Source organism: Artibeus jamaicensis, unplaced genomic scaffold, assembly GCF_021234435.1.
Source record: "Artibeus jamaicensis isolate MK-2021 breed Jamaican fruit bat unplaced genomic scaffold, CSHL_Jam_final scaffold_537, whole genome shotgun sequence".
Lineage (NCBI taxonomy): Eukaryota > Metazoa > Chordata > Mammalia > Chiroptera > Phyllostomidae > Artibeus > Artibeus jamaicensis.
The window spans coordinates 36,074,167-36,096,070 of record NW_026522047.1 but is presented as its reverse complement, the minus strand read 5'-3'; the positions used below and the strand labels follow the sequence as shown (position 1 = coordinate 36,096,070).

Below are 21,904 nucleotides of genomic sequence, written 5' to 3'. Positions count from 1 at the left end.
AGTACTTTCTTAATTTTTTCATGTTACATGGTGTTTATTGGCCTTCCCAAATTAGCTGTTACTTTGAGGGCAAGGGCAGTGTCAAATCTATTGTTTCCATCCCCCACAATGCTGATGACCAAGCAGGCACTTCATACATGCTAGTTGACTATTTGATAGAATAACATGTAGATGATTAGATATCAATGTAATTTATGACATAAAATGATAAAAATAATAACATCTTTAAAATGAGTATTTTAAGTGCATTATAAATGCCATCATCTTCTTTGGTTCATCAGAATCCTCTGAGACCCTTATATGCAGGCAGTTTGTATAATAACTTGTTTGATTATAGTTTCATTGAATAATTTTTAATAGAATGGAAGCCTCATTACTGTCAAGCTCTACTGCCATCTACTGTTCATGCAGTAGATGAACATGCAGTAAGTTATATTGTGCACCCCACCACCAATATTCTTTAAAATTCAATGTTTGTTTTCTTCAAATTTTAATGGCTTCCTAAGCTTTAAGCTTGAACCCATATATGTGTAATTTTATAATAGTTTTCAGTATTTTTATAACAATTCAGCATACTTTTAAATTCAGACAATTTTCTCTCATGGGCAAAATGTTTATGCCTTTATGAAATATTAAACATTTTAAATTTTAATGGCACAGTGATATTCTCATAGGCTTCCCTGCCATCCCAAAATAACTAAGGCAATGAAAATTCTGAAAATTTTTTCCTCAGCTCTGGTAGACATCATTAAACTGAACATCTATCTTGGTTACAGTCCACTTGGGGTATAAATCTTACTCATTGTTCAAGATCCTCCTTTCAAATGATACCTTCTCCATAAAACTTTCCCTGATTCTTCATTCTGGAGTAAATTCTTCCTTCCACAATTGGGAATTGTAATAATGAGCCACATAGTGGAAGGACAACAAAAATTCCAATTAAAAATAACTTCAGAAGTCATTTTCCATTATTCCCTCTTCTCTATTGATTACAGTGTTTCTTTTGCAGACATATATAATAAAAACGGGCTTTCCACTGTAACAATATTTACGATGTTGTTCTAAGAACTGAACATTTTTGAAAGGGCAAGGACAGAAGCAGAAACATGTGTTGGATAATCTAATGAAATTTGAGGCAATTTGTCTTTGCTGTGAGACTTCAACCAACTCACTCTACTAGATGGTGAAGATTTCAAGTTAGTGAAGTGACAGTAGACCAGGACAAAACTCCTTGCATATGTCACATCTAATTTCCTATTTTAGAATGAAAAATGTTAGTTTAAAAAAGGGGAGGCATCAAGGAAGGAAAACGTATTTAAGTAACTTTCCGGCATAATTTAGGTTGTATTTAATGGGGAGGCAGTGCAGTAGTGTTCAAAGCCCTAATGGTTGGGTTTCATAGATCTAAAGAGAAGTCTAGTCTGTGCTACAAAGTAATTGTTTTATTAAGTCACTTGAGCTTCCTCGCAGGACAGGATCACTTCCTCCTCTGGGCATTGTACATATTTATTATACCCAAGTCCCTCTCATAGGTCTTTGGGTGCTTTCCCTTTCTTATTCAAAGTCACAGGACCTTGGCGTGAAGTTCTCTGGAAGTCTGCAGTGTGCCGCCCTCACACCTGACTTCTTCTCCCGGGAACAATCACTGATTCAATCCCTCACTTGGCAATCTCATCATGCAGAATGGATGAAAATCGCCACAGCTGATGGCAGCCCCATGCTCTGAAAAGTCCTTGTAGGGCTTACTACTCAAGTGGAGGGAGAGAAGTCAGGAACATCTGGTCGTCCCATCTTCCCCGGTCTTTTCAGATACGGAATATTTTAAAGAGGTGAGTTACTGCGGTAGACGTAAAGGAAAAGGAGAGCTCGTTCCCAGTAGGAACACAAATCTGCGTCTTTGGCTGTGCTTCCGGACTCAGGCGGGGACCGACTTCCGGCTCCGACTTCCTGTCTCCAGAGTTTCGAGTTCCGTTGCTTCCGCCCAGAGTTGCTCTAAGGCTCCAGCTAGGAGCAGCTACTTCCGCCAGCTGTCCCTAGCGACTGGCACTGGGAAACTGGTCCTAAAACGGCCTCCTCCTTTTCCCCTCAACCCGCCGGCCCTCGCCGGGTCCCCAGGTGGCGCCTGTGGCTGCTGAGCCTGTAGCAGAGCATTCTCCCTGGCCGAGTACTGGGTCTGCGAACCACCAGGAGGTGCGGGAGAACGCCCTGGTCTGGCCGAGTCCCGGTCTTTCCGCAGCCAGTGACGGACGCCACAGGCCTCGCTGAGCCCACCCTGTCCTGGGGCGGGGCCCGGCCTCCCCGCCCCGGACCCCGCCCCTCGGGCCTGCCCAGCGCCGGGTCAGTTTCTTTAGCCCTGCGGCGGTGTAACGGCCCTCCTCCCGGACGCGGCAGTCCCCTGGCTCTGGCGGCTGGGGAACATGGAGTTTGCAGAGCTGATTAAGACCCCACGGGTGGACAATGTGGTGCTTCACCGACCTTTCTATCCAGCCGTTGAGGGGACCTTGTGTCTGACTGGCCACCACCTGATCCTGTCCTCTCGGCAGGACAACACGGAGGAATTGTGGCTCCTCCATTCAAACATCGACGCCATCGACAAGCGGTGAGTACTCATCCCGCCCCCTGTTCTGCAGGGAACCTGGGGTCCTTAGGTGGACTTCTGAGGAAATGCGCCCCAGTGTTTTGCTTTTGGCCCGACCAGCCAGCAAAATGAGCCCTGTCTGGCCTTGGCTGAAGGTTTGAGTTTTTGAAAGCAGAAAACCATCCGTGGGAGATTCCCTGGTTTCTAGTAAACCTGGATGGAATTCCCAGGGTGATCACATAATTGTTATCATCCTGATCATCATTTTTAGTACATGACATTATTTCAGTGGATTTTCTTTTTCATTTTCTTTTCCTTGCACCGTCATATTCCTTGAATATGTGCATCACAGTTGATGAAGTTCTGATTCAATGCGATTTAGGTAAAGTCTGTATTTGCCACTTTTGAGGAAAATTCAACTCAGTATGTATGGTCTAAATTCCACAAAACTCTTTCTCCCCTCAAAGGAATTATCACATTTCTCTTTATTTCTTGCCTTTCATTTCACCCATTTAATACCTCAAAATATGGGAGATTATAATGTCTTTTACTTCTCTTTACTTACTTCTGCTTTTGGAAAGAACAGAGTTGGAGCTTAAGCAGAGGAGTTAATTAACCTCTTTTTTTTGCACCCAGACTCTATCTTTCCAAGGTGGTATCTCAGAGTCAAAAAAATTATACTTCCATCTGCAGTCAAAATTCCCATTTCCCTATTGGCTGTGTACTTTAGCCAGGAGAAGGTAAATTGATTATCCAATTTATACTAACATGTCAGTGAATGACGATAGCTTTACCTGATACCTCTCGAGAGAATTTGATGTTAAGAAGATTCCTAAAGACGTTATGCCTTCAGAGAAAACAATGTCTAATGGTAGAATTTGAAAGAGTATGGGTGAAGAGGTAATAGATTTTTTTTTTTTAAACAGAGGGTGGCTATTAGACTCTGCATATCACCTACGGGGCAAAGGTTTTCAGTGCTCTCTCCTGGCCTGCACAGTAAAGTCTAAACCCCTTAGTCTGTCACTCATCACACTCCATGTTCTGTCACCAGCCTTCTTTTCCCACCTTAGGTCCTGCCATTCCCTTTCATGAACTTTTCTTTACTAGCCAGTCCTCACTATTTTTGCCCATTCATGCCCTGCGTTCTCTCATGTCTATATTATACTGACACTGAAGGAGGTAGAGGGAGTGCCTTGCTCCTCCCAAGTTTCTTAAACATTTACTGAATGTTGTTATATTGCAGATATTTTCTGAGGCATTACGGACACCATGGTGGATAAAATATACTTTTTTCAGGAGTTTATAGGCTATCATCCAATTGTTAGCCATCTCTTGATATTCAGTCTAATGATTTCAGTTGAAATCGTTCACAGATTCTTCTGTATCCCACAACTAGAAGTAATTGCCCTTACCATGAAATCCTGTAGCTCTTTAACTATGTCTCTTTCATAAATGTATATTAAAATTTGTATTTGGATGGCTACATATATGTTAGCCCCTTGACACCAGGACTCGCATTTTGTTAATTTTTATCTCCTTCAAAACTCCTAACTGTGGCTTGGGCGGATAGGCACATAGAAAGTGAAAGAAGGCTTGGCCACTGAATGGTCATTGTGCCACTGAATACAAATTAAGAGTTTTTTCATGCCAGCAACAGTCTTTTCTTTCTTATTTACTACTTTGTATGGTTGCTTTTCGGTCTTTCATCATATCTACCCAGCATTTACTACATGCTGGGCCTGGTAGGGCTTAAGGAAGTATGTAAGATGTGGGCCTTTTAATCTGTGGGGGTAAATGACAAACTGCACACCCATTTGTCTTTTTCCTGGGGAGCAGCATGTTGTAATTGGAAGAGCATGAGGTAGGTGGTCAGATCAGAGGTTGTTTGTTGCTTTCAAGAAACATTTACTTCCATGTGCCTTCTCCATACTGCACTGTCAGGGCTCTGCAGATGTGGTGGTGAGTAAGATGGACGAGGAACTTACGTACATGTGGAGGAGATGGACGTTCAGATAAATCAACAAAGAAGTGCCAGGAGGAAAATAAAGGCAGGTGGGAGGATAGAGAATGCCAGGAAGACAAGTGACATTTGAATGAATGACATCTGAATGAAGGGAAGAAGCTAGCCCTGTGACTATCAGAGGAAAGCATTTCAGCCAGGGAATAGTGAATACAAAAACTGAGACGAGAACATGTTGGCAGGTGCAAGGAAGAACAAAGGCCAGTGTGGCTGGAGGGCAGTGAGCAATGGGTAGAGGCTAAGGGGACAGCAGAAACTGAGGTTGGAGGGGTGAGCAGGGGCCCGATCTGGCAGGGCCTCCTTATATGCCATTGTGACGGTTTTCATGGGAAGGCCTTGAAGAGTTGAAAGCAAGGAAGTAGCAGTTGATAGACTTTTTAGGAGTTGATTCTGGTCGACGGCAGAAAATTGATTCTAGAGAATCAAGAGTGGAAGCAGTAGGCCTGGTTAGGACACTGGTGAATAGTTCAGGTAAAAGGTGGTGGTGACCTAGAGTAGATGTAGTAGAGGAGCAGTCAGATTGGGGATGTACTTCTAAGACTGAGCTGGCCTGCCTCGCAGGTGATTGTAAATGGGGTGTGAGAGGGAGAGCAGTCTTAAGGATGACTCTTTCAGTTTGTCTCTTGTCAGACAGGTGCCCTTGGGCAGCTACTTAACCTCTGTGAACCTCACGTAAGGGGAAGACAACCCCTCTCATGTCAAGTGGAAATTTATAGCAGAATAATGCTCTACAAGCTTATAAAAAGCTTTCATGCACACTGCATACCTAATTTTATTTGATTCTTTCGGTAGACAAGATTGTACACAAGTTTTACAATTGTACTTGTTTTTTCATTTTATGGACCTCAGATATAGGCAGTTGAGTTCATTCTGCTTAGTCGATGACTCATCATTCATTACAGGGTTTTCTCAGTGTTTCACTTTATTCTTCTTTAGCCCTAATTTTCATTCCCATTTTTTTACCTCATCCTCAATGCCAATAGGTAACTGTGATAAGTGTTGCTGTTTGTCCTTGGAGATTATACACACACACACACACACACACACCCCTATAAAATATATAACACTGTGTGGGGGTGAATGCGCGCATGCATGCGTGAGTTTAATTTACCTGAGTAGGATTATGTTGTAGATCTGGTTGTATCTCAGTACTGTTTTTCAAGATCTCTTCATATTGCTCTCTGTATGTCACTGCTTCTTTCTGACTGCAGCATAGCGTACCAAAGTGTCTACAGCATTTATCTAACCCTTTAGACAATCTCCAAGTTTATCATTCAAACAGCTCTGGTAAGATAAACATATTCATTTGGGTCCCAATATAGTTTCATGTAAGAGTTTCTCTGAGATTGTGCCTAGGATGGGATGGAGCCGAGAGTCGGCGCCTAATTCACAAAGTAACACTAGGTAGCTTTCCAGAATGACTACGCTACTGTGCCTTCCCACGTTCTTACCAACATTTGGTATTATTGTCTTCCTAATTTTTGCCAGTCTGATGATAGTGAAATAGTATTTTTTAATTTTAATTTGTATTTCTCTAATTACTGGTGAGTATAAGTATTTCCTTATACTTATATTTATTAGCAATTTGACTAAAAATTTTTATTAGCAATTTGATAAAAAATTATTTCCTTTCTGTGAAAAACTGGATTTGTCGTTGTTCTTGTGTTGATTTGCACCAGTCCCTTGTGTGCCCTCTAGCCCTTAAGTCTTTACTTATATAGTGCAGATGTCTTCTCTCAGTCTCTAATCTGTTAGTTCATTTTCCTGGGGTGCCCTTTGTTGAACAGAGGTCCTCAATTTTAATGCAAAATGTGTCAATGCTGTACTCTGTGGTTTGTGTTTTTAAAGTCTTACTTTAAGAAGTGCTTTCTTATCCCAGAGTCATTAGATATTCTCCTATGTTTTCTTTTATATTAGCTTTGTAGTTTTAGTCTTTATTTTTAGGTCTGTAATTTGTTTGGATTCGACCTTTGTTTCAAGTGTGGTAAGTATCCAACTTTGTTTTTTTCACATAGCAAGTCTGTTTTCCTAGACCACCATCTACCAACCCATCCTTGACTGATTTATCACGTATCAGGTAGTTTCATGTGTATACATACATATAATATTTATACAGCTTTTGCTGTGTTCAGTAAGTTTTGTGATGTTGTGCTTTTGTTTTGTCTCTTAGTATTTTCTAATTTCCTTTGTGACTTCTTAGGTCCATTGGTTGTTTAAAAGTGTGTTGTTTAATTTTCACAGTTTTGTGAATTCTCACTCTTTTTTTTTTATTTGTTTGTTATTGATTTCTAACTGTATTCCACTGTGGTCAGAGAATATACAGGCAGACATTGTTTTATTACGCTTCACAGTGAGATTACAACTCATTTTGTTGCAATAGCTGCTCTATTCTGGTGTCTGGGACCAAAACTGCAGTGTCTCTAGCGCATGCAGGCTGTCTGTGTCTATGGCAAACACTCGATATACTAATTATGGATTTGTTTTGCCATTCTTCGAAGTAAGGCCCCAAATAATCTTTGATAAATGATTTGGTCTAGTATAAATTATATTTGAAATTTTTTTCAGTATATATATTAAATAATTTATGGCTCGCATTTTTATGATGCGGAATTGACTCTTAGAGACTCAATTAGACTAATTGGGGAGAAGAAAGTAAATATAGATGGTGATTATAACTGCATTCTCTTTTCACAGAAATAATTATATGCTTAAAGTCAGAAGTATGTATGTTCCTAAGCATAATTTATAATTGTTTACAGATTTGTGGGACCCCTGGGTACCATCATCATAAAATGTAAAGATTTTCGAATAATTCAGTTGGATATTCCTGGAATGGAGGAATGTTTAAACATAGCCAGTTCCATCGAGGTAAGTATTTTGGAAGCAAATGTGATGAAAATAAATACTAATGAAAAATAGCCTTATATTCTGACTCAGTGGAGCTCTCATGTCTCTTCATTAGATATTTGCTCATGTTCTGTGATTCCAGTATTGAAGACTGATAGGAAAAGCTTCACCCTGATTCATGTTACAGGAATGCAACAAGATTTATTGACATATGGTAGTTTTTAGGTTTACTTATTCTTCCAGGTTTATCCATATTATAGCATGTAACAGAATTTCCTCACATTTTAAGACTAAATGATATTTCATGTATAAGAAGATGAGCTGAACTGTCTTACATATCTGTCACTTGGAAGCGACAATAGTAATGTTAATTCGGCTGAATTCGCTGCCGTGAGTAAGAAATGCACAGGCTGTTAAATTGAAATGCGGCCCTGTTATTTGGGCAGGGGAATGCTACTGCCCCAGTCCAGTAAAACATGTGGTTGTCTGTTACGTTTCTTTTTTCCAGCTTTGGGGCTGCGTTTTCACTGACCTGTCTACATTTTTCTTATCCAGTTTTTAACTTTGTGAAGATAAATAGTTGGTGGGTGTTATGGAAGTTGCCCACTTGAGGCATAGTGGGAATACGAGGTGAAGAAACGGGGCAAGACTTACCACTCCACCTTCTGATTGCATTACTTAGCTCTGTTAGCATCTGACACTACTCAGCTGTTTACTTAGCCGTACATATTATCTAATGTTCTACACAAATCAACGTCGTATTATATAAATGCCCTTATAGCTGAAAAGAGGTCATAAACTGTGAGTCACCCTCATAATTTGATATCAGAATGTGAACTCTCTGTTGTTTTTACAGTTTAGTAAATACACATAGTGAACTTGGCCTCTAGCCTTTACTATCTTTCAATTCTTCTTCCCCCAATACATTTTGACATAATTTGGGGGTAAAATTTTGGAGTAATAAGTAAAATTCTTCTATAGCACAGTTGAGCTATTGTAATCAAGAAACCATATACCCAAATATATTCTGTTTGTGATAAATAGATTCCCATTGGAACGATAATTGGCAAATGCCCAGTTTTTTACATTGTAGCAGGAAGTTTGATGAAGCCTTTTGCTCTGTACTTTCAACTGCCTTTAGGGTTGAAATGTTTTTAGTTCTTTCAGCATTAATGTGTTTAAAGGAAAAGTCCTATCTTTAGTGACATAAAATGTAATCATGACAAGTGTTTATTGTCTGCCAGAGTGGTTGTTGACTTGCATTTAAAATAATAGTTGTACCAGTCACAATGGAAAACAGTGTGGAGGTTCCTCAAGAGATCAAAAATAAAACTACCATATGATCTAGCAATTCCACTTCTGAGTATATATACAGAAAAACCAAAATCATTGTCTTGAACAGAACACTTTCCTGTGTTCATGGCAGCATTATTCTTAATAGCCAGGGTATGGAAACAACCTAAGTGTTGATGGATGAGTGGATAAAGAAAATGAGAGAGAGAGAGAGAGATTATTCAGCCTTAAAAAAGAAAGTAATCCTACCATTGGCAACAACATGGGTGAACCCGGAAGTCATTATGCTAAGTGAAATAAGCCAGACAGAGGAAGACAAATACTGCATGGTACCACTTATATGTGGAATCTTAAAAAGTAAAGCTAAACTCGGAAACAGAGAGCAGAAAAGTGGTTGCCAGGGGCTGCGGTGCGGGGAAATAGGGAGATACTGGTTAAAGTTAGGAACTTTCAGCTACAAGCTGAATAAAGCCTGTGGATCTAATGTATAACATGGTAACTCTAGTTGATAACACTCTATTGTTTAGTTGAAATTTGCTGAAGGATTCAAACTTAAATGTGCTCAAAAACAGCAGCAAAAGGTGATGTGAGGTGATGGTGTGTCAACTCAGTGGGAGAGAGGGATCCTTTCATAATGTGCATATATTATGTTGTACACTTTAACTATTTTACGGTTTTATTTATCAACTGTATCTTGGTAAAGCTGAGATTTTGCTAAATATTACAAAGAATATCTTAAAAATGAACGAATGAATGAATGAATGGTTGAACAGCTCTGGCCTACATCAGATGTGAACATTGGCCTTTCTGCTTCTGTTTGGTGTGATTGGCAGCCAAAGACCATATAGAAGTAGACAATGGATTAGCAAGCCATGCTTCTCCGTATTTTCTGTTTTATGAGCCTTGGGAGGAAGACTTCATGATTTACATGAAGTAAAGAATAACTTATGTTGGGAGCCTCCCTACTTACTCAGGAGCTGTAACCCCCCAGCTAAGGGCTAAGGCTGAGTGAGCAACTTTTGGACCATAAGCCACTAAGGAGACAAAGCTTATCTCCCTGGCAGGAGCACCGCTTCTGCTCCTTTTTTCATAACTGGTCCCCAATGCTTGATCAGTTAGCCAATGACGGATAAGATTTCCCAAGGGGGAAACGACTTAAGACAGGCATGAACATGTGGAGGCCCCAGGGAAAGACTTGGGGGGCTATGGAGAAAGGGGGTGATGGACCTTCGCCCCTCAGCTTTGACAAAGCCTGAGTCCTCATTCTGTCTGTCAGAAGTCTCCTAATCTCTTGGCTGCCTTACTTCCCCTGTCTGATTTAAGCCTGAAACAATGACAGAGGGTAGTGCAGCCCTGTGCTGGAAAGGGTGGGTTCCCCAGGTGACTGGGCCTGAGAAAGAGTATGTAAAATCCTGTGAAACCTGCTCATTTTCCAAGCAGGAAATGAGTTTGTTTCCCAAAGTTTTGTAGCCCTTTAGCTAACAGACCCTGACTCAGAATAGGCCCTCAGAGTTCTATGTGTGCTATTGTTTGATCCTTACTGCCTGACAATAATTAATGAACTTTACCTGTATTCCTATGCTAATTAAACCCAATAAAAGCCTGTCAGGGCGAGGGTTGGGGCGCTCTCCCCTTGAGAGAATGGCCAGGTCGCTCTGCAGCGCCCCCCCCTTGAGGGAGTAGCCGTGCCATCCCTTTTCCTCCACAGGACTCCATAGTCCATGTGAATTTGTCTTGTATCTCATCCATGATGCTGCGGGCAGTGCGAGCCGGTGTCCACGTCACACTTTGGATGGGAATATTTTTGTTAAACTGCTGAATGACATGTTCAGCCTATTTCTTAATAAGTCATGTGCCCATCCTTTTGCATCTGATCTTTCTGTGACCAGAAGGAGTTAGCTACTTTTGAGAGTCTGGGGGTATTAGCATGTTGTTGGGCCTGCTGCCCCGCTTCAGGCATGTGTCATGTCTCCATAGTTACTGCAGTTTGAATTACGCTAATTGATGTTGGCACCTTCTTGTCTAGCCATAGAAATGCTTTCCATAATTCCCCTGTCTGAAGAATGAAGCTGCCACATGACATGTGTCTGTTCCTTGTGTCTAGTTGGGTTTTCTGGTGTTGTCACCCAGAACTTAAGTGCTGTAGATGAATATAGGCTCACTGTGGGCCCAGCTTGAAAGTGGGTCAGTGTGGCTGGCAAACAGATATGCTGCTGCCTGACCAGATGGCATTTCACACTAGGCCGGGGATGAACATGGAGGGAGCATATGTGTGGAACATGTAACAGCTAAAATTATTTTAGAGTTTATTACGTGCCAGGCCCTGCTCTAGGCCTGGCACACGCACATGTCCTGAGTGCTCCTGACAGCCCTGTGAGGTAGGTACTGTTATTTCCCCACTTTTACAGCTGAGGAAACGGAGGCATGGACTGACTGCATAACTTAATTACTCTTACACTGGGATCTGGAATTTGGGTCCAGCAGCCTCACTCCAGTCTGACTCTTTGGCCCCTACGCTGTATCATCCTATTTTATAGTTCTAACAGATGCTGATTTTATATAACTTACATATGTTTATGTGCTTGATAACTAGATTTTGAGCCAAGGCTTTACAGACTAACAAAACCTATTTGTTATCTGATCTGCCCCCCAAATATGTGGTCTGGTTTATTAGGCTTCATTAAGTGATTCAAGAAGGAGTTATTTCATTTTTGTCCTAGAGTAGATACACACATTACTTAATTCTTCTCTTCATTCATCAAATGCTGAGTGTATGTTATGTGCCAAAACCTGGTTAGATGCCGGAAGCATGGAAATTAACTTCAATATGCTGTAATTGTATCTGGTGATAAGTACAATGTTAGAGAAGTATGCCTATCATTATTAGGTCACATTTTTTTAATGCCAATATGGCCATTAGAAAGTGTTCCAAATTATGGTATATTCCTTTATCCTTTCTTTATTTCCTTTTCAACCCCCAGGCGTTGTCAACCCTGGATTCCATCACTCTGATGTACCCTTTCTTTTACCGGCCCTTGTTTGAAGTGGTAGAAGACGGCTGGCATTCTTTCCTTCCTGAGCAAGAGTTTGAACTCTACTCTTCAGCTGTGAGTAACTTTTCAGAGAACTATGGGTACTGAGAAATAACGCAACACCTAACCTTACTTGCAAAAATAATCACTTTCTTTTGGTGAGTAGTAGGTGCATCTGACTTACTCGGCTTTTTCTCATAACACTGGACTCTGGGCCCCACCCTGCCCTGTTTTCTCTTCTTAGCAGGGCAGTCAGTTTGTCTTCGATTCTCCTAAAACGTGGAGCCCATAACATGTAGTCGAGATTGGAACCATTACTAACACTTTATGACAGCCTAAAGTTGAATTAGGTTTTTGAGAATTATTTATTTATCATTTTTACTTAGATTACATCCTTTTTTTCCTAGTAGGCATCTCCTTTTTGGTCTGGCTAATTATTGAAGCAATTTGTATATTTAAATTTCTGTTATATTTTCTTGCAACTTTTGTAATCCAGATTTAATGAGAACATCTTTAATGCCTTGATCTGAGGTGTTAACTTACTGTTGCTAGATTATAGAAATTGAAGGTAATCAAAGCATGGTCTCTTCCTTGTCCAAAGTTTAATAATTATCTAAGTAATCTTGTACAGTAAAGAAAGGGCTGGCAAAAGTATCCACAAGCACAGGAGAAATGACATAATCAAATATAGAAAATCAATTCTGATGCAGAATGCTGAGAAACTGCTTAAGACTCTACTATAATAATATAAAGAAGATGGTTGGATCAATAGCAGAGGGGTTATAGTGCAGGAAGATTCGGGAAGTAGAATTAAAGGGAGCTGGCCACACTCACTGCATGAGAGAGGCGAAACAGGCAGTGGCGTCTGGCATGGTACTGCTAAGATGGGAAAGACAGAGAGAGAAGTGTGTTTGACAGGGAATAGGTTGAGTTCAGTTTTGGAGATGGCAGGTTTGAAGGGCCTGGATGGTATATATCATTGAATATGTATAAGAGGTAGTTTAGAGCTTATTTGAGAGATCTGTGTTAAAAATGAAAAATTGAGAGTAATCAACATATATTCTGTGAAAACCATAGGGAGAAGTCAAGATTGACTAGGCAATGCATCTAAAGTGATAAAGGGGCAAAGGATTGAACCATTTAATGGGGGAGTAGAGGAAAAAGTCAAGGGAAGAATGAGTTTCAGGGAGGAGGGGATGGACAGTGTGCAAGCCTTCTTATTCATTGTTTGTTTGCCTCTCTTCTGGGCTAGAGTACAAGCAGATCAAATATAAACTTAAAAGGCAATTTTGAAAATAAATAAAATATTTAGGAATAAATTTAACAAAAGAAGTACAGATCTATACACTGAAAACCAAAAAAACATTGCTGAGAGAGGTTAAAGGATATCTAAATAAATGGAGAGATATACCACGTTCATGGACTGGAGACAGTGTGGTTAAGATTAGTAATGGGCTGACTTATGTAAAGGAGCAGATAGTAAACATTTTAGGTTTCATGGGTCATGCTTTCTCGGTTAGAACTACTCTACTGTTATAGCATGAAAACAGCAAATAATATGCCAATGAGTGAGCGGTGCTATGTGGAGCTGGATTTGACTTGGGGACTATAGTTTACCAACTCTACTGGGATAACTGCTTTCTCCAAAAATAGTTATCCTATGGATTTATGGATTCTGTGAAATTCTTTTCAATATTCCAATAGAGGCTTTTATAGAAATTTTAGGACAGGATTATCCTAAAATTTATGTAGAAATGCAAAGTTACCGGAATGGACAAAACAACTTGAAAAAATAGTTAAAGAATTTATATTTACTTGATTTCAAAATTTACTATAAAGCTACAGTAATCAAGAGAGTGTGGTATTGGCATAACAATAGATATATAGATCAGTGGAATAAAATAGAGGGTTCATGAAAAAAATACAGTAAAAAAATTAAGATATATGGGAAAAAATAGACTGTCCAGAAATAATCTCTCTTATTTGCAGTCAATTAATTTTTGTCAAAGGTGCCTAGACAATTCAGTGGGGGAAAGGGTAACTTTTTCAACTAATGGCATTGGACTAATTGGATGCAAAAATAAAAGATGAACCTAGACCTTTACACCATCCATAAAAATTAACTCTAAAGGTATTATAGACCAAAACATAAAAGTTAAAATCATAACACTTTCTGAAGAAACCCCAGGAGAAAATCTTTATGACCTTTGATTATACAGTGATTTCTTAAATATGACACCAAATATGACTGAAAGCAGATTAGTGATTTCTTAGTGTTGGATGTGAAGGGGATGATATGGACTGCAAAAATATACAAGGGGTTTTTGTATGAGGTGATTAAAATGTTTGTTATCTTGATTGTGGTGGTGGTTTCACAGACACAACTATTAAGACTCAAGAAATTGTGCACTCTGAATGGATCTATTTTTTAATAAAGTAATAAAATCACAATAAAGTTGATTAAAAAGAAAAGAAAACTTAATGTAAAGGTTAGATAGCTGATTAGAAACAACTAAAGAGAAAATTAGTGATCTGTAATACATATGAAGTAATTACTTAGAATACAGAACAGAGAAACAAGAAAGATGAAAAAATGACAGAGAAGTTAGATGCTTTCATGAATGATAAAGGGAGAAGAGCCAATATTTAGTAAATGGGAATTCAAAAAAAAGATAATAGAGAAAATGGAAGAAAGGCAATCTACAAATAGATAATGGTTGAGAATTTTCTAGAGTTGATGAAAGCCGCAAATAGTTGGATTAAGGTACCCCGGGAAATACCATGAAAGATAATCAGAATGTAATCTTTACTTAGATGAGTTGAGTCTAACTATCAAACAGTAAGACAAAGAGAACATCAAAATTAGTCAGAAAGAGGACAAATTATATACACAGTATAACAAAATTAGAAGAGAAATAAATAACTTGATAAAATTAAACATTTATTCATGATGACAACTCTTAGCAGTACTGGACTTGAAAAGAATTTGTTTACTCTGATAAAGGGTAACTACCCAAACCAAAAACATAGAAAAAGCAAATCTTTTATCATTCCCTTCGAATTGAAGAGTGAGACAAGACTGTCCCTCCAGCACTACCCATGGCCAGCTCAGTGGGTCAAGAAGGAAACATAAAAGGTATAAGGATTGAAATGAAAGTAGCAAAATTGCTATTCTGTGTCGATTATGTACTTGTCTACATAAGAAATGAAAAGAATCTTGAGATTATAGGCATTTGTCTATACCCAACACAATTTTGAAAACATAAATGAAATAAAACTGTAAGGGTTTTAGACCTTTATTGAGAGATATATAAAGCTTTATTTAAAAAATTAAGAAAGTTTTATTTTTTTATTTTATTTTTAAATTTTATTTAATTTTAGAGAGAGGGGAAGGGAGGGACAAAGAGGGAGAGAAACATGAGTGGTTGCCTCTCACACGCCCCCCAGCTGAGGACCTGGCTGCAACCCAGGCATGTGCCCTGACTGGGAATTGAACCTATGACCTTCTGGTTCACAGGACAGTGTTCAATCCACTCAGCCACACCAGCCAGGGCAAAAAAATTAAGAAAGTTTAAAAAATCAGGGGACACCGTGCTCACGGACAGGGAGACTGAATATTAAAAAGATGTAACTATCTTCACATCCATCTATAAGTCCACACAATCTGATTAAAACCACAGTGGGATTTTACATGGAATGTGGTAAAGGTTACATGACAGAGCAAAGGACCATGAGAAGCCGAGTTACTTTTGAATAACAGAAGGTAGGGAGGAGGAGACTTAGCCTACTAACTATCATGCTTATTCTAAAAGCTGTGGGACGCACTAGAAATAGACCAGTGGGACACACTGGAGAGTCCTATATGTAAGGAAATTTAATATATGACAGAAGTGGCATTGCCAGTCAGTGGAGAATCATATCATTCTACCAAGTAGGAAATCAATAAGTAATAAGTAGTACATAATAGTGAAAAATCAGGAAATAACAGTATAGTCATGTTTATTTAGAAATTCAGAGGTAAATACATGCCCCCCCCCCATACACACAAGCTAGAAGAATTAAAAATTACTGTCTCTGAGGAAAGGGAATTAGGAAATGGGTAAACAGGGAACAAGTAATTTCCTTTTACTATATTGTGCATCTTTTAAAAAGTGTCTTTTTAAAATTGGCAACATGAATAACTTTGAAAAGTAAAAAATGTAATAAAAAATGTGATATTGTAGCCTTTCTGTTGTGGCTCAGTTGGTTGGAACATCGTCCTGTAAACCAAAAAATCATAGGCTTGATGCCTGGTCAGGGCACATGCCTTGGTTGCAGGTTCAGTACTGGTTAGGGCAAACAAGAGGCAACCAACCAATGTTTCTCTCTTTCTCTGTCTTGCTCTCTTCCCCTCTCTAAAATCAGTAAGTGTTTTTTAAAAAATACATTATACTTTAATATATTAATATATTATGTAAAATAATATGGGACTTCCACCAAGATGGAGGCATAGGTGGAGACACCATGCTTTCTCACACAGCCAAGTTTAGAGACAACAAAATGTTAGCAACAGAAATCACAGCCAGAACACGGAAAATTGAACTTTTCGGAAGTCCGATACAACGAATTCTTCAGCCTGACCGGTAAGAGGGGCGAAACCAGCAGCTGGCGGAGCAGGGTTGCACAGAAAAACTCGGTCAGACGGACTCAGGCGCACGGATCCCAGGATCCCAGGCGTGGGGTTGCAAAGGGCCAACCCAGTGAGCGACCCAGTGAGCACGACCCAGTGAGCAACCAGCAGATTGGGCAAGGTGAAGGGAGGCGGGTTGACTATGCTGGCGCATTACTGCGCAGATAGACCGGAGAGGGAGTGGGCAGTGAGACGGGACTGAGCGGGTCCCAGAGACGGCCACCATTTCCCGGCTCTGACCCTGCCCCCACATACAGCGTCACAACCCAGCGGCCCTGCCCTGGAGCCCCCACCCCGCCCCTAAGGCTCCTCTCCTCATACTTAATGGGGACAAACAGACCAAAAATGGCTCAAGAAGATCTCAAAGCCCCAGAGCCCATAAATCTAAGTGATGAAGAAATAGCAAAACTTTCAGATGCACAGTTCAAAACACTGGTGATCAGGATGCTCACAGAACTGGCTGATTTTAGTCACAAATTAGAGGAACATATGAAGGCTAAACTAATTGAAATGAATGTAAATGCACAGGAAACCAATAGTAATGGAAAGGAAACTGGGACTCAAATCAAAGGAGTGGACCAGAAGGAGGATAAAAATGACCAGCCAGAAAAGGATGAAGAAACAAGAATTTTAAAAAAGGAGGAGAGGCCTAGGAACCTTCAGGACATCTTTAAACGTTCCAACATCCAAATTATAGGGGTACCAGAAGGGGAAGAGGAACAGCCATGAGTGGAAAACTTATTTGAACAAATAATAAAGAAGAACTTCCCCAATCTGGCAAAGGCAATAGACTTCCAGGAAGTCCAGGAAGCTCAAAGAGTCCCAAAGAAGTTGGACCCAAGAAGAAACACACCAAGGCACATCATCATTACATTAGCCAAGATTAAAATGAAGGAGAGAATCCTAGAAGCAGCAAGAGATAAGGGGACAGTCACCTACAAAGGAGTTCCCATCAGACTGTCAGCTGGATTTCTCAAAAGAGACCTTACAGGCAAGAAGAGGCTGGAAAGAGGTATTCCAAGTCATGAAATCCAAAGACCTACAACCAAGATTTCTCTATCCAGTGACGCTTTCATTTAGAATGGAAGGGCAGATAAAGTGCTTCTCAGATAAGATCAAATTCAAGTTCATCATCACTAAGCCCTTATTATATGAAATGTTAAAGGGATTTATTTAAGAAAAAGAAGATAAAAAATATGAACAGTGAAAGGACAGCAAACGCACAGTTATTAACAACCACATCTAAAAAAAAAGCAAGCTAAAAGGACAGCTAGATCAGGAGCAGAACCATAGAAATGGAGCTCTCATGGAGGGTTAGCAACAGGGGTGTGGGAGGAGGAGAAGGGGGGAGAAAGTACAGAAAATAAGTAGCATAGATGGTAGGTAGAAAATAGATAGGGGGAGGGCAAGAATAGTATGGGAAATATAGAACCCAAAGAACTTGAGACACATGGTCATAAACTAAAGCGGGAGATGGTAGGGGTGGGGGGATGCAGGGTGGAGGGGAATGAAGGGGGGGAATAGAACAACTGTAATGGCATAATCGATAAAATAAAAATAAAAAAATAAAAGTCTTGCCAATCAAAATTAGATTTGAAATTAGAATTGATCACTTATTTAAAAATAAATAAATAAATAATATGTTTATGTTCCATACAATTAATAATAATGCATTATGTAAAATATATAGTATATACTATATAGTACATATGTTGTTTGTAGTATATATAATATATGTAATATATTCATATATTGCATGCATCATATACATTATATTATATCATATACTATATAATAAAATTTATATTTACATGTGTAGTTATGTAATGTATATATTTATATATGCATGATATTGTATCTTGTAAAAGTGTTTTAAAAATACTCTTGTCCTATAGTACATCTAACAAACCAGTTTTGTCCTACTGGTACTACAATCTACTGCCAGTATGTTAGGTCAACTCCAATTTATAGGAACATATTGAAATTTACATATACATATTTTTATTTACTTCTTTAAAAAGTTTTTTTCAGTCTTCAAGTAGTTTTCATTTTTGATGTTTGAAATAAGTTGTCATTTGATAGTTTTATATTGCATGCTTTTTCACTCCTAAGTATAACCTTTCTTAGTGATGTCATTATTCTTTTAAGAAAGATGTTGCCAATCTTTCTACCTTTTTCCCTTTTTTAAATAAGGGAAAGGAATGAGGGATGTGAAATAAGTGGTACCTCTACTCTCATCTGTTCTGGTTCAGTATTATATGAAGTATTACAGTCTTTCTGTTGCTATACTTTAAGAGTCCTGTTAAAAAAGTAAATGGTCCCCCAAAAAGGATGAATAAGATGATGTTGGCCCTGATAGTTGGGTGTATGTAATATATTTAATTTGGAGAATAGAAGACTGAGTGAGAAACAGCTCTCTTTCACACATTTGATGGGATGCCATGTGAAATAAGGAACCTGTACTGAAATCATGCTAAAAACCAATAGAGGAAGTTATAGAGCAACACATTTTGCTAAATATGAGGAAGAACTTTCTAGGAACTGGAGATACCTAGCATTGCAGGAAGCCGACTCTGCAGAATGGAGCACCTTTTCTCTGGAAGTTTTACGTATGGGGTAGGTATCCTTCTATTAAATTCTTGAGATGGCTTCTTCATTATGTGAAAATTGATCTCTAGGGTCCTTTAAAATTTTTCGGATTATTTTGTGACACTGAGATACTTGCTTAGCTTTGAAGTAGTTTGTGTTTTTTCAGACCAGTGAATGGAGGTTAAGCTATGTCAATAAGGAATTTGGAGTCTGCCCCTCTTACCCGCCCATTGTCATAGTGCCCAAATCCATTGATGATGAAGCTCTTCGGAAAGTAGCTACATTTCGCCATGGAGGACGTTTTCCAGTACTCAGCTATTACCATAAAAAAAATGGAATGGTAAGTATACAGTACTGCTGCTTTCTACTGAAAGACTTGGTTTGAGGATTTTGTCTTAGAAACATTTCTCTTTCTGCATACCTGTCCATTGAAGTGGTTAGTCTCTCCTGCTATCTTTCTTCATTTAAACTTTAGAAAATCAGGAGCACAGTGTTTTCTGTGTTCAGTATGTGACCTTCTTTCCATGATACTGCTCAGCCTTGGAAAAGCTCAGAGAGGTTCAGCTTCATGACCCAGTATGAAGGGAACTAATGTTCATGTGCCACTTAAAATAACATTCAGGCAGAGAATACATTTTTCTGACCAAAATAATGATAAGATACGTTATTAAAATTATTAAAATTTTTCCTATGAAAGGTAAATTGAGCAGATGTTTTTATCTTCAAAAGGGAGAAGAGTGACACCTGTCATTAGTCACAACCTAAGTAAACACAGGGGCTAGGGATTAAATAGGCAAGTTCTCGCTGTGTATGTGCTTCCCAAATATTTTCTAAATCCGGTTCTCTCCTCTTATTTTCTTTCATTCAATAAACTCTACTTCATTTGGAGACCAACAGTAAATTAGAGGATAAATTATAGCCATCTTCAATTTTTTCCCCGTAGTATTAAGTCAAACATGGATATTTAGGATAAAAAGATTTCTAAAAATCTGCTACTTTGGCATCAGGGCACCTGTTTCCTTGCTCAGCAGTATGTCTATTTTAACTAGAGTTCATTATAAAGTATTTTAATAATTGATGTTAAATATGCTCATGCACTATGTCCATTTACATGGTAAGTGCCATCTGAGAGTTAGCTATTGTCATCCTCTGAATGACCTTTGCTGATCATGTTAAATTTCAAGGTAATTAAGATCACAGAATACACTATGGAGTTGAGTTGAAATAATTCTAAGCCTGGAGAACCTTATACTAAGTGAAATAAGCCAGTCAGAGAAAGACAAATACCATATGATTTTACTCATATGTGGAATCTAATGAACAAACTGAACTAACAAGGACAATAGGTGGAGAGCAGGAGGACATCTAATGGGAGATAGTTAGGGGGTGAAGGATTGAGCAAAAAGGAAAAAGGACTTGTGGACATGGACAACAGTGTGATGATTGCTGCAGGGAACTAAGAGGTAATATAAAAGAAATACAATTAAAAAATAAAACCTCTAAACCATTCACCAGGGAAGAGATCAGTATAATAGTTATTGATTTCTTGAGCAAAGTTTCAAAAGAAAACCTTTCAAAATGTATAGTTGGTAGTATTTGGAAACAAGTGGTTAAGAATTTAAATACTGAAAAGGATGAAAAAAGGCCACTGGAGAATAATTGATAACAAGCAGCTTTCAAGATATTGAAAATGATTCCTTGTGGTGGAGCTTTATCCAGCAGAGCTTTCATCATGGATGAGAATAATTCTACCAAGACGTGATCTGCTTGGGGAGAAAAGGTGGCCAGTCTCTCAAAGGAGAAGGGCCTTGAGCCTGTTCCTCAATGGGCTTTTATTGGGTTTAATTTGCACAGGAATACAGGGCATAAAGCTCATCAATCATTGTGAGGCAGTAATGATCAAACAACCGATAACATTCAAAGAACTATGAGGGTTTATTAGAGCCAGGGTCACATAGCCAAAGTCCATGAAACTTTGAGGAACAAACTCATTTCATGCTTGGACCCTTATCATTTAAATTGAGGCCATTCTTAGCAAAGCAGGTTTCAAAGGATTTTATGCAAGCTTTCTTAGGCTTGATTGCCCCGGGGTACTGCCCCTTCTAGCACAGGGCTACACCCACCTCCGGCATTGTTTTAGGCTTAAGTCAGGTGGGGGATGCAGCCAAGAGATTAGGAGGACTCAGGCTTTGTCAAAGCCAAGGGGTGAGGGTCCATCACCCCCTTTTCCTATAGTCCTGTAAGTTCTTCCCTGGGGGCCCCTTCGTGACCATGCCTGTCTTGGGTCGTCCCTCCCTTGAGGAATCTTACCCATCATTGGCTAACCAGTTATCTGCCTGGAGCCAAGCAGGGTGATATAAAGGGGGCAGAGGCTGTGCCCATGCCTGGAGGATAAGCTTTGTCTCTTTAGTGGCTTATGTTCCCAAGGTCCTTTACTCGGCCTTAGCCATGGGGGGGGTTACAGCCTCTGAAACCAGGCAGGGCAGTTCCCAACAATTTCCAAAACAATAATTGATAAACATTTTAAAATTTTGCCATTGGTGCCTTTTTCTTTATAATTCTGGCCAACCCTAAGCTTATGTAATTGAAGCCAAAGTTAATTGGTACATAGGTTATTATTATTCTCCTCATTACAGGGTGAGAACAACTGGATAATTATTCACTGACTAATGAATTATAGTATCTGATCTTAAAGAGGAACTATAATTTACTGTGTAAAAGTATTTTGAGATAGTGGGAAGAAAAGTCATTTGAAAGTGCAAGGCTAATTTTTGTTTTACAATTATTAACTTTTTCGATACACAGAAAAGTGTCCTTGGTTTAGGATCGCTCCATCTCCAAACTGTCAGACCTTTGTTTTCGAAACACTGTTAATC

General features: G+C 39.1%; 1 protein-coding gene across 2 annotated transcripts in view; it reads left to right on the top strand.

The window, feature by feature from the left end:
* Positions 1-2,015: 2,015 nt before the first annotated feature.
* MTMR9 (myotubularin related protein 9) overlaps positions 2,016-21,904 on the top strand; it is a 36,765-nt gene continuing 16,876 nt past the window's right edge. The window contains exons 1-4 of one of the 2 annotated variants that reach the window (XM_037131717.2): positions 2,016-2,599; positions 7,358-7,466; positions 11,720-11,845; positions 19,180-19,368. In XM_037131717.2, coding sequence (XP_036987612.1) covers positions 2,418-2,599; positions 7,358-7,466; positions 11,720-11,845; positions 19,180-19,368 — 606 coding nt within the window. In that variant the 5' untranslated portion in view covers positions 2,016-2,417. The remainder of the gene's footprint in view (positions 2,600-7,357; positions 7,467-11,719; positions 11,846-19,179; positions 19,369-21,904) is intronic. The other variant, XM_037131718.2, reaches the window with a different exon arrangement.